The sequence below is a fragment of the Heterodontus francisci genome, chromosome 2, assembly GCF_036365525.1.
Source record: "Heterodontus francisci isolate sHetFra1 chromosome 2, sHetFra1.hap1, whole genome shotgun sequence".
NCBI lineage: Eukaryota > Metazoa > Chordata > Chondrichthyes > Heterodontiformes > Heterodontidae > Heterodontus > Heterodontus francisci.
In genome coordinates, this window is record NC_090372.1 from 83257822 (window position 1) to 83271524 (window position 13703).

The 13703-nt window shown below is 46.0% G+C and overlaps 1 protein-coding gene across 6 annotated transcripts in view; it reads left to right on the forward strand.

The window, feature by feature from the left end:
- Window positions 1-13703, forward strand: part of nek10 (NIMA-related kinase 10) — a 485577-nt gene that overhangs the window by 183972 nt on the left and 287902 nt on the right. For all 6 annotated transcript variants that reach the window (XM_068059792.1, XM_068059804.1, XM_068059810.1 and 3 more), the window contains 3 exons: window positions 8690-8829; window positions 9673-9734; window positions 13262-13339. In XM_068059792.1, coding sequence (XP_067915893.1) covers window positions 8690-8829; window positions 9673-9734; window positions 13262-13339 — 280 coding nt within the window. The remainder of the gene's footprint in view (window positions 1-8689; window positions 8830-9672; window positions 9735-13261; window positions 13340-13703) is intronic.

A 13703-nucleotide genomic window follows, 5' to 3' on the forward strand; every position in this document is an offset into this window, starting at 1 on the left:
AAGAGAGCGAGGGATAGACCAAATAATTACAGGTCAGTCAGTCTAACCTCGGTAGTGGGCAAATTATTGGAAACAGGATAAATTGTCACTTAGAAAGGCATGGATTAATCAAGGATAGGCAGCATGGATTTGTTAAGGGAAGGTTGTGTCTGACTAACTTGATTGAATTTTTTGAGGAAGTCACAAAGAGAATTGATGAGGGTGGTGCACTTGATGTAGTCTACATGGATTTTAGCAAGGCTTTTGACAAGGCCCCGCATGGCAAACTGGTTAAAAAAGTAAAAGCCCATGGGATCCAGGGGAATGTAGTAAGCTGGATACAAAATTGGCTCGGTGGCAGGAAACAAAGGGTAATTGTTGACGGGTGTTTCTGCGACTGGTGGGCTGTTTCAGTGGGGTTCCGCAGGGCTTAGTACTAGGTCCCCTGTTTTTTGTGGTATATATTAACGATTTGGATGTAAATGTAGGGGGAATGATCAAGAAGTTTGCAGACGACACAAAAATTGGCCGCGTGGTTGATAGCGAGGAGGATAGCTGTAGACTGGTCAGGTGGGCAATGGAATTTAATCCAAAGAAGTGTGAGATGATGCATTTGGGGAGGTCAAACAAAACAAAGGAATACACAATAAATGAGAGAATACTGAGAGGTGTAGAGGAAGTGAGGAACCTTGGAGTGTATGTCCACAGATCCCTGAAGATAGCAGGACAGCTCCTAAGGTGATTAAGCAATCATTTATTAGCTGAGGTATAGAATATAAGAGTAGGAAGGTTATGCTGGAACTATAAAACATTAGTCAGGCCACAACTTGAGAACTGTGTGCAGTTCTGGCCACCTCATTACAGAAAGGATGGAATTGCACTAGAGAGGGTACAGAGGAGATTTATGAGGATGTTGCCAGGACTGGAAAATTGTAGCTCTGAGGAAAGATTGGATAGGCTGGGATTATTCTCCTTGGAACAGAGGAGGCTGAGGGGAGATTTGATTGAGATGTGCAAAATTTTGAGGGGCCTGGATAGAGTGAATGGGAAGGGCCTATTCACCTTAGCAGAGAGGTCAGTGACTAGGAGGCATAGATTTAAAGTGATTGCTAGAAGGATTAGAGTGGAGATGAGGAGAACTTTTGTCACCCAGAGGGTGATGGGAATCTGGAACTCCCTCCTTGAAAGGGTGGTAGAAGCAGAAACCCTCAACTCATTTAAAAAGTGCCTAGATGTGCACCTGAAGTGCTGTAACCTGAAGGGCTACGGACCAAATGCTGGAAGGTGGGATTAGGCTGGACGGCCCTTTTTCAGCTGGCACAGATACGCTGGGCCAAGTGCCCTCTTTCTGTGCCATAAAATTGCTATGATTCTATGAAACTCAAGGGACTAAAATCCGACAATCCCCAGGACCTGATGGCCTACACCCTAGGGTTCTAAAAGAGATAGCTGCAGAAATAGTGGATGTGCTATGATTTTTCAAAATTGCCTCGATTCTGGAATGTTCCCAGCAAATTGGAAGTTAGCAAATGTAACACCACTATTCAAGAAAGGAGGGAGTGAGAAAACATGGAATCACAGGCCAGTTAGCCTGACATCAGTCGTCGGGAAAGTACTGGAATCTATTATTAAGGAAGTTTTCACAATGAACTTAGAAAAGCAGAGTATAATTAGAACAAGTCAACATGGTTTTACGAAAGGGAAATCTGTTTGATAAATTTATTGGAGTTTTTTGAGGATGTAACTAGTCAGGTCGATAAAGGGGAACCAGTAAATGTACTATACTTGGATTTCCAAACGTGTTCGATAAGATGCCACACAAAAGGTTAACACACAAGATAAGGGCTCATGGAGTTGGGGATGATGTATTAGCATGGGTAGAGGATTGGTTAATGGAAAGGAAGTAGAGAGTAGGGATAAATGGGGCATTTTCAAGTTGGCAGGCTATGACTAGTGGAGTGCCACAAGGATCAGTGCTGGGGCCTCAGCTATTTACAATCTATATTAATGACTTAGATGAAGAGACAGAGAGTAATGTATCTATGTTTTCTGATGAATGAAACCTGTGAGGAGGACACAAAGCGGTTGCAAAGAGATATAGAGAAGTTAGGTGAGTGGGCAACAAGGTGGCAGATGGAGTATAATGTTGGGATGTGTGAGGTCTTACACTTTGGTTGTAAGAGTAGGAAAGCAGAATATTTTTTAAAAGGCATGAAACTTGTAAATGTTGATGTTCAGCGAGACAGGTGTACTCATAGAAGGAACACAAAAAGTTAGCATATAGGTACAGCAAGCAATTTATTACAAGCGAATTGGAATGCAAGAACAATGTCTGGGGCTTTGGTGAGACTACACCTGGAATATTGTGTCCAATTATGGTTTGCATAATTAAGGAAGGATGTACTTGCATTGGAGGCAGTACAGTGAAGGTTCACTAGATTGGTTCCTGCGATTAGAGAGTTGTCCTATGACGAGAGGCTGAGTAAATTGGTTCGATATTCTCTGGAGTTTAGAAGAATGAGAGGTGATCTCATTGAAGCATTCATGATATTGAAGGGGCTTAACAGGGTAGATACTGAGACATTGGCCGGGATTTTACCTTCCCAAATCAGGCATCCTCGGAGACGGCTGCAGCGAAAAATGGTGGGCGATGACGTTGGGATGGGTCCCCGATGTCATGACGCCGAAACCCCATTTTACGCTCGTCGGATGGCAGGCGAGATGGGACGCCGCTCGCCGTCCGATTTAAGGCAATTGATGGCCAATTGACCCGATTAAAAAGCCAATTGACAGCGATTTTACATCGCCCATTCCATTTTATGTTCTGCGCACAGGTCACACTGGGGGAGGGGATCGTAGACCCGGCAGTTTTAAATGAGCGATAACCGTCCTCTCACTGAAGGGGTTGGAAGTACTTGAATTTTCTGTTTTGTGTGTTGTATTTATCAGCAAATACCAAGATCGGGGCTGATATTGCTGGCTCACCAGGGCTCACCTGAGTGAGTAATACTCCTGGTAGGGCCACAGCATCTGTAAATTATCCCGGGTAGGGAGGGGGGTTGCGAATACCTGTCCTTGCAGCAGGCAGCAAAAAGCTGTCACCAACGCATCTTTGGGATGCTACTTCCATGGGCATTGTCCCCTCTGGAGGAGGGTCCTCCAGTGAAAAAGAGAATGGCACAAGGAGGGCCGGGGGACAAGTGGCCAAGGAAATCAGCGACTTGCTGGCCAGCTGCAGCTTGGTAATGGGGGTGGAGCAGATGGCCAAAGAGCTCACCGGCAGTAAAGATTTTTGAGGAGATGAGTCTACCCAGTAGGCAGGGTGTACCGGCAGCGGTTGAGCACCCTGCAGATATCAGAGCGCCAGTGCCTTAGAAGACTGCGCCTGTCCCGAGAGACTGTGACATATGTGTGAGATGATGGCAGCAGATGTCAGCTCCAACTGCATGGGTGGCCATCCAATTCTGGTGGCTCTAAAGGTCACAGTCACTCTGAACTTCTATGCATCAGGCTCATTCCAGGCTTCTACGGGAGACATGTGCGGAATCTCACAATCATCTGCACAGCACTACATAAGGGTGGTAACTGATGCCATATTCAGGCGGGCCAACCAGTTTATCAAGTTCAAGTCTGATTCGGGCATCACTGGGTTCCCCATGGTCCAAGGCATGATTGACTGTTCAAATGTGGCCATCAGAGCTTCTGCAGGTCAGCCAGGGGCCTTCATTAATCGCAAGGGATTTCATTTGATGAATGTGCAACTTGTCTGTGGCCACCATTAAAGTATATTGCAGGTGTGTGCTCATTATCCAGGAAGCAGGCATGATGCAATCATTCTCTGGAACTACCAGATGCCAGCACTTTTCAACCCCTCTGAGTGTCTGCAAGGCTGGATACTTGGCGACTGGTTACCCACTGAAGACATGGCTGATGACATCTGTGAAGAACCCACGGAATGAGGCAGAGGAACAGTACAATGCGAGCCACGTGACCACCAGAGACACCATTGAGTAGACCATAAGTCTTCTGAAGATGAGGTTTAGGTGCCTGGACCGCTCAGGTGGTGCCCTGCAGTATTCACCAGCAAGGGTATCTCGCATTGTAGTTGTCTGCTACACCTTACATAAACTGGCGCTGCAGAGGGGCGAGGCCCTAGATGCCGAGGAAACTGTTCAGCACAAGGCGTCCTCAGATGAGGAAGGTGAAGGGTTTGAGGAGGGGGTGCAGCCAACTGAACGTCCGGGGGAAGCAGTTGGAGGTTTTCAGGAGTTGGGTGCAAGGGATGCTCGGGAGGCTCCAATACTCAGACGTTTCTCCTGATCTGAGGTTCATGACCCATGCAGTCTGTCAGCGATGGACATGTCAATCTAAATTCAGGCATTCACATCTGCTGGAACCCCAAAAGCACTCACCTGCAAGGGCTGTTATGGTCCACCTTTCCCTCTTAACACACCATGGCCCTCCCCCAAGTCTTGAACTCATACATCATCAGTTATTTGAGACATAATTAAGCCAAAGGAGAACTTTAATAAAGTTTGTGGAAAGTTGCACAAAAATTAACATGAATCAAAATCACACCAGTGAAACCTAACTGCAGTTACAGTGATTTCTTAAATTGTTTCCGAGTGCTCATGCGTGTTGATTGCCCTCTGCCCCCAGCCATGGCAGAGGCAGGTGGCTGATCAGGTTGCCCCATGGCTTGGGATCACCTTGGTAGGCGTCCTCTGGCTGCCCAAGGCCGTGAGGGCCCTGGCAGGAAGAGTGCAGGAGGACATGCCAGGAGCAGCACCAGTCATACCTCAAAATGAGGTGTCAACCTGGTGAAGCGACAACCCAGGACTGCTTGCATGCCAAGCAGCATAAGCAATCCCATAACCAACAGATCAGATCTAAGCTCTGCAGTTTGCCACATCCAGTCACGAATGGTGTTGGACAATTAAATAACTAACTGGAGGAGGTGGCTCCACAAATATCCCCATCCTCAATGATGGGGAAGCTGAGCACTTCAGCAAAACGTAAGGCTGATGCATTTGCAACAATCTTCAGCCAGAAGTGCCGAGTGGATGATCCATCTCGGCCTCCTCCTGAGGTCCCCAGTATCACAGATGCCAGTCTTCAGCCAATTCGATTCACTCTGCGCGATATCAAGAAACGACTGAAGGCACTGGATACTGCAAAGGCTATGGGCCCTGACAACATTCCGGAAAGAGGACTGAAGACCTGTGCTCCAGAACTTGCATAACCAAGCTGTTCCAGTACAGCTACAACACTGGCATCTAATGGCAACGTGTAAATTTGCCCAGGTTGGTCCTGTACACAAAAAGCAAGACAAGTCCAACCCAGCCAATTACTGCCCCATCAGTCTACTCTCGATCATCAGTAAAGTGATGGAAGTCATCGACCGTGCTGTCAAGCGTCACTTGCTTAGCAATAACCTGCTCAGTGACACTCAGTTTGGGTTCCGCCAGGGCCACTCAGCTCCTGACCTCATTACAGCCTTGGTTCAAACATGGACAAAAGAGCTGAATTCAAGAGGTGAAGTGAGAGTGATTGCCTTTGACATCAAGGCAGCATTTGACCGAGTATGGCATCAAGGAGCCCTAGCAAAACTGGAGTCAATGGGAATCAGGGGGAAAACTCTCCGCTGGTTGGAGTCATATGTAGCACCAAGGAAGATGGTTGTCAAGTGTGTACCATCTACAAGATGCACTGCAGCAATGCACCAAGGCTCCTTTGACAGCACCTTCCAAACCCATGACCTCTACCACCTAGAAGGACAAGGGCAGCAGATGCATGGGAACACCACCATCTATCTGCAAGTTCCCCTCCAAGCCACACACCATCCTGACTTGGAACTATATTGCTGTTCCTTCACTGTCGCGGGTCAAAATCCTGGAACTCCCTTCCTAACAGCACTTTGGGTGTACCTACCCCACATGGACTGCAGCAGTTCAAGAAGGCAGCTCACCACCACCTTCTTGAGAGCAATTAGGGATGGGCAATAAATGCTGGCCTAGCCAGCGATGCCTACATCGCATGAATGAATAAAAAAAAATGTTGAGGTGACCCTGAACAGTTTCAGAACCAGCCTCTATCATCCTGGCGTTCTGAGGTGCTAGTGTCACTGGCAGAGCAGCCAAGGAGCTGCTTTACACATCAGAAGCGCCCTGAGAGAAGCCTCCAAATGCAGATTGCTGTTGCTCCTGTGCCATCACGTGGTTCATTTGGGCCACCCTGCTGACCTGAGAGGGATGAGCACCTGGAGGAAACCCCAGGTGCTTCGTCCCTCTCTCGTATTGCCACTGATACATGGAGCTCACTGACAGTGTGATGATGTGCAAGTCTCTGCGCATCTCCAGCAGGTATTGGGTGGTCTGCTGGAGCTGGCTGTCCACAGCAGTCGCCAATCTGTGAATTGTGGAAACTCAAATGACAGGGACTGTGCAGAACCTATGGCCTGGAAGGATGCCTCCAAAGTCCGAGCCAGAGCACGCATAGTCTCTGGTAACTCTGCCAGATATTCACGCACTTGACACTGCATATACAGCATCTGCTGCCAAATAGATGACCCCAGAGGCTCAACATCAGTATAGGGCTCAGCACTGGCCTGGCCTCCCACAGTCCTCCGAGTGTCAGTGATATCGGCCGTAACTGCCCCTGACAGCTGGTCTGGCACTTGTGCAGTGCTAGAACCAGGTTGTGACCACAAATCTGAATGCGCTATTAGCCCAATCGAGGTGACTGTATCTGAGCTGGTGCTTGGTGTGGGGAAAGGATGTGTCGCTGCACCCTCTGAGGTCCCCTGCTCCTCCTCAGAGGTGGTCGGATGTTGCTGGATACATCGCCTGGCAGCAGCTGTGATTCACCTGCAGTAGAAGACAGAATGATCAGGTCTGAGTGACACTCTGGACTGAAGGACATGTCATAGACTGCAGTGTGGCCACATGTCTGTGGGTTTTAACATGTGAACAACCTTCATTGTTTGAACCCTTCCACCCCCACCTTGTGTCTGCTCTCTGGGGAACTCACCCTCCTGGCCAGGTGCTTTGGCCTCACCATCAGCAACTGACCGGCCTCCATCCTCTCCAGCAAGTAGCAATGCCTACTCCTCCACAGCAGTGAGAATGGCAGGATTGGAACTCCGCAACCAGTCTGTCTCCTCTCACAGGCATTCTGGGCCCTCTTCTCCTGTGTAGACACATAACAATCATTTTAGTTACTTCACTTGAAGGAGCACTGCTCATCCCTCTTGCTGCATGCTGCCTCTGGGTCCATTGCCATTCAAGTGTAAGGTTGGCAAACTTCTGGTCCCTTGTGTGGGTCAGATGTGCCCAGCATATGCCCCATGACAGGACTGCAGCCATTCACTCCAGATGGAGGTCTTCCACTTTGCAGCATTAACACCTGGTTACCCACCCATCTGAGTACAAAGCAACGAGGACTGAGACATGCTACTCACCCTTGCAGAGCGGAGAAGGTTATTGACCTGCTTGCGGCACTGGATCCATGTCCTCCTCACAACCCCATAGCTGCTGACCTCCTCCGCAACCTCCATCCAGGCCTTCCTGGTGATCTGGGATGCCTCCTCCTTCTGTCTGGTGGGAAGAGGACCTCCTGCCTTGCCTGAGCCGCCTGGAGGAGGACATGCAGGGAGTCATCGGTGAATCGTGGGGCCACCCAGTTGGTTTTCTCTGCCAATGCTGCAAGCGGGTTCTGGCCCTCCAAAGTCTCAGGCTGGTTTCCGACAAGGTCCGGTGGGTCATCCCATTCAGTCAGTGGACAGCTTCTGTTCCCCTCAGCCTGCTATATGTGTCAGCAATATCTCCCTGCTCCTCCCACCATCCTCTGAGAAGCATGCAGCATTCCCAGTGCCACTAAAGGTGCTGACAGCCCTTTAAAATGGCTGTCAGCACCTTCTTCTGGATCTTGCCCCGCTCCTGCCAATGCTGAGCTTCCCGCCTGTGTGCTCATTTTCTGTTCAAAAGTCTGTCAGCGAGACGTTAATTGATTAACTAGCGTTTGATCGCGGAAGCAGTTGAGCACGGAGCAGGAGTGCCTTCAGCACCCGCATCCGCTTCCCGAACCACGGCCCTGCCAGGTCACATAAAATTCCGGCCATTGTTGCCCCTGGCTGGGGAATCTAGAACATGGGGGCACAGTTTCAGGATAAGGGACAACTCATTTAGGTCTGAGATGAGGAGAGATTTCTTCACTCAAAGGGTTGTGAATTTTTGGAATTCTCTACCCAGAGAATTGTGGATTCTCCCTCATTGAACATATTTAAGGCTGAGAAAAACTGTTTTGGTCTATCGGAATCGAGGGATATGGGGTGCGGTCGGGAAAGAGGAGTTGAAGCCCAAGATCAGCCATGATCATATTGAATAGCGGAGCGGGCTCAATGGGCCATCTGGTCTACTCCTGCTCCTATTTCTTACATTCTTATCATTTGCTTTGTTAAATCATATAATTTCAGTCTTTCCACAGTGAGCTGATTATGTTCAGTTTCTATCACAATAGAGAAAGTACTATTTGGTAATGGAAGGTTAATGCGGGAATACGGGGTAAGATATCTAGCATCTACCCAATGTTTCAGATAGATTGAGCACCCATATCTGTCAAATTGTACTGGAGCTGCTTCATACTGGACATGTGCACATGTATGTATTTGTTTCTTTTTAGGAAACTGTTCATTTTTTGTGTATTTTCTTAGAGATAGAAATTTTGTATCAGATCGTTCTTCAATTGGAAGTTTGTCTAGTGCTAATGCTTCAGGGAGAATTCGACAACTTCAGCTGTCTGAGAAACTGAGTACTCAGGAAATTCAAGAAAATACACTATCCTTGCAAGAAGGTATTTTCCATTGCACTAAAGGCCCAGCATATAGATTAATTGTTGACGTATGCTTTGATAAGTAATATGATTAAGGAAGGACTTTTTAATGGATTGGATAGATTTGGTGAGTTTCTTTGTTTTTAATACAAGCATCAATATTATGAAATTGGTAGTATTCCGTCTTTTGCATTACTGAAATTAACTGAGGAATGTATTCAAACATGGAACTTGAGTTGGTGCACCACACAACTCAATAGTCCATTGAACTTTGTGTGCCTTTTTGCATAGGATCAATGAAATATCAATCACCCATTCACCCAGAAAAATCTCACTAAAATTTCTGTGTAAAGAGATTGGAGGAGAAATTTGTTCCTGTAGTGTCGCTAGAGTTATGCCAATCCCCGGAAGCATGAAGCACTGCCGATTGTTACCTGCTTGGTTTGCATGACGTTCTTTATTGGTATAATTGAAATAAGCCATGTGAGCTACGTGAAGTAATTTCTGCCCTGTTAACTCTGATGATGACACAATTTAATTATTTCTACTTTTTTTTTGTAAACTTTGTTTAACAATACTAGTCAGGTGTATGCCACATGGTTTAACTGTGGGAGTCAAGCCATCCATTATTGTGCACCATGGCACCCCCTGTAACCAAAAATGAAACAAATCTCTAAAATGGTAAACCATAGTAAGTAATGCTAGGTTTGTTAAATTATAAAGAATAAGGAACAGTTTGAAATGTCTTCCAAAGATATAAAACATTCTTTGTTGAGCTGATGTTACTTGAACCACTTGATGTGTAAAAACTGTGTTATCCTTTATCTAATATCAGTTCCTTATTAACTATTTTTGTCATTTCAGCATGTTGTGCTGCTATTACTGAGCTGGTGCTTAATGACACAAACGCTCAACAGGTTGTACAGGTTAGTATGCTCAAAAATAAGTTCAGTTACTATTTTCTAGAAGGAATGTTGGTTTTAATCAAAGCAAATCTTAATGAACTGTGTGGGAGTAAAAGGAGAAAAGAAAAAAATCAAGAGTACAGGACTGCTGGCTTCTTAAAATGTGTTAAGATTAATGAAGATGTGGACATGGCTGAAAAATTGAATGAGTTTTTTAGTTCCATATTTACAATGGGACAAGCAAATAGACTGTAACAAAATGGCTGTACAAGATAATAATAATCAATGGTGTAATAGAATTAGCATTACTACAGAGTAGGTGGTTGGATACTTGAATATGATCAGTGAGTAAACTATTTGAGCTGGACGAGATGCACCTTAGGTTGCTTTGCAAACTCAGTGATGTGCTTGCAGAACTCATGGCACAAATATTTAGGAATTTCTCAGATTAGTGAGTCCAGAACCTTCACTACATTGATCTGAAAAAGGTGCAGAGAAAACACCAGCATGATTAATGGACTTGTGAATAAAACTTTTGAGTATAGACTCTGAAAAGTAAGGATGACAAATTGGGCTCCTTAGTGTCTGTTTTTCAGTGCTATGAGTGCATTTAGAACTCCAAATTGGCATCTGTGGCGTACACACCCACTTGTGTGGAAAATTGCTGTGGATCCATACTGTGCAGGCACTTGTACATGGAATGTGAACGTATGCAGACCAGGCAGATTATGACATCAATTAGCATGCAATTGATTTGACGCCAGTGGTGCCCTTTTGGAGCTCAATGCTCCAGCCAATGCCCTCCTTTAACCTTGCACAGATGAACAGCATCAGGAAGGACTGTCACCAGCAGTATTTAAAGGAATCATCAGTTACATACAGGTTAGTTGCTGTTTGATTTCTTCTGCCTGTTGCTATGATTCCACAAGTGTTTGGTAGTTCTATAGTTAGTGCAGTTGTAAAAATCTACTGGTGGCAGATGCTGAAGGACTTTATGCTAATTTTGAGGTTTTTGCACAAACCAGTTGCTGCCAGACATGGTGCAATAGTAGCCATTCCCTTCAGAATAAAGCATGACTTGGGGAAGGAATAGAGGCCAAATAGAGCAGGACAAGCTGCTGGGAGAGGGAGGAGGAGGAAGGAGAGAAGGGCTGTCAGCAGGAGACTATATATCCCCCCAGGGTGTTCAGGGAGCAACTCGCCTACTTGAACGTCAGCAAGGAACAGTGCGTGAGATGTTTGTGCTTCAGTAAGGATGTCCACATTGAAATCTGCCTCTTGCTGTAGAAAAAACTGCAGCCTCAGAGCAGACAAACATGTGCTATTGCAAAGACTCTGAAAGTACTCGGGAGTGTTTCTGGAGGTGTTGTGATGAGTTCCTGGATTTGGCAGGAAGTGTTGCTGCATCCTCACAGGGCGGACAGAGGTGATCTGTCCATACAAAGGCTGCAACACGTTTGGGGGATGCAGTTGCTGTTTTCGGTGAGTGAGCGCCTGACGGGAAATGTAGTCCCCCTGCTCCCTGGTCCTTATGAATGGAACTGTAATCCAGGACTACAACTCCCAGAGAGCACCACGTCTTCCGGGCCCGGCCCTTCCTGTTAATGGTTCAAATTTAAAAAAATAAATAAATACCAAGTCAAAGGCACTTACTGTCGCAGGAATAGGTTGGTCATTCTTTATGAGTCGAGATTCGGGATAGTTATCTTCAAAAGAAGCGTAACTTCTTTTCAAACAGAGAGAGACAGAGAGGGAGGCAGAGACAGAGAAGGAGAGGGACAGAGAGACAGGGAGTGAGAGAGAGACAGACACAGGGAAAGAGAGACAGACACAGGGAAAGAGACAAGGGGGCTGGATTTTGTGCTGTAGGTGGGACTCCCGGTGCCAGGCTGTAAAGACAGGGGGAACTCTGCCTCTGCCTTCCCCGCCCACAACCTCCCCTCCCCCCAGTGCGATCCTCCGGTCTTTTTGTGTCAAAATTTTAGGAGGCAAGATCCCTGTTCCTTTAAAGACCAGTCCAGAAGGCCCCGGCGAGGGGGGATGAGGGTTGGTCGTTCAGTCCAGGGGTAGGATGGTCCTTGGGGGGGCGGTGGCTAATGTTCTCCGGGTGGGGGTCCTCCGTAGGCCACAAATTGCTCACGAAGGAGAGACCCCCACCCCCAAGGCCGAAGGGAGGATGCCTCATTTTACAAGGTGTCCGTGCGGAGGAGGTGCCCCCTGCTGTTGGTACGATCCCAGTGGTGGCAGGAAGAAGCCCTGAATTGGCCCTTAACAGGCCATTTAAGGCCCTCGTTTGTCTCTGGGTGGGAAGGCGTCATTGGCCTATAATGCCCCTGGGGAGATTGCTGGGTGACAGGGAGGTGACAGCCCCTCTGCCCTGCCAATCCCTGGCACCTATTGCGATTCTCCATGCCCCCCCTGCCTCTGATCCTGCCTAAAATCCTTGCCAGGGAGAGAGAGACGGACAGACACAGATAGAGTGGAGTCAGAAAGCAATCAAGATCACCCCTGATAGATGGACATCTAGCTGGAATACTCTGCATCACTACATCAAGTGTGCGGGCAGACATTGACTACTTGTGCAAGCAAAATCAATGCCAGGTATCTCACTAAATCAGTGTTCAACATAGTGACGAGAAAGTAAGTTAATAACTTATTCTTCTCATTTAAAGTTTGTTCACAAAAATGCACATTTTCTGTTTTGATTAATAGTAAAATAAATTCCTTTATCCTTCCTAAATTTGCTCACCAGCCCCCTATGTAGGACAAAATTTGTAATGTGGCCCCTCACGCAAAAAAGGTTGGACACCCCTAGTCTAGATAACTGATGTTTTAGCTCCTAAAGACGGGCCCTCCCTCCCAAATCTGTACTACTGCGGTATGCCCCTGTAATGTGTAGAGGATTAGAATGATTTTCTTTTAAAGTTATCTTCCGTATTTGAATGATATGCATCCTCCACACATTGCAATCTTAACCTTCTATCCCCAGAGGCTCTGCACAGTATTGCTTTTGGGAGGAGTTGATAAGGTGGATTGAATATCAAATTGAACAACTGCAATGATATAGGTACGGGGCTTTATATGACACTGAACTATTCGCAGTTTACAACAACATGAGGAAGTTTGCATGATCAGCACATGGATTTTCTAAAACCCTATTAAACTAGGCTATAGAGGATACATATTCAAAGAATGAATGAAAAAAAGCCATCTGTGAGCCTTTGTTGAAAAATTACTTGACTGAGAATATCATAGCTGAGCTTGGTTCCATTTTCAGCCAATGTCTCAGATGTGTACTTTCCAACAAGAGCCACTCTATAGTGATCATAAGTAGAAAAACCTGTCCTCACTATTCAGGTTATTGTGAATGTCGCAGCCCAATTGCCATCCTGGCGGAGATCAACTGATGCAGAATTGACAAGGAATCAAGCTTGAAATCTTTACCATTGGGGAAGTTTATCCTGAACATTTACTAGAATCTCAGGAATATATTGCTTAACTTCCGAACTAAATTGTTGATGTCGTGGTTCTTTAAATTCTTTATGCAGGGGAATGGCATTTATGTAATCGGAAAGTTAATTCTACCAAGCAAACAAAGGAATGCACCAAAAGCAGATATATTGCAGGTAATTTTGTTACAACACCAATTTTATTTTTTCTAAAGCACTATGCTTTTGTTTATTGGTGAAAGCATCCAAAGGAGGGTGAATGTGATTTGTTTTGTTCAAACAATTAGTTTTGATATTGACACAGTTTTGCATTGTTGCAGATATGAATGCAATCAATAATTGGTGTTTTCTTTCCATTTACCCACTACTAAATGGATCAATGAATTATATTAGGTTTCTAAGTCTCCTTGTTTAAATCAGTGTGATCAAACTGATGATGTATGTCTGCCTAAATGGCTGAAAATAAGATTAATTTCTCAGATTACAGCAAAAAGTGACAGCAAGTTAGTTTCTGTGGCTTAACTCATTTGTACTATTGTAA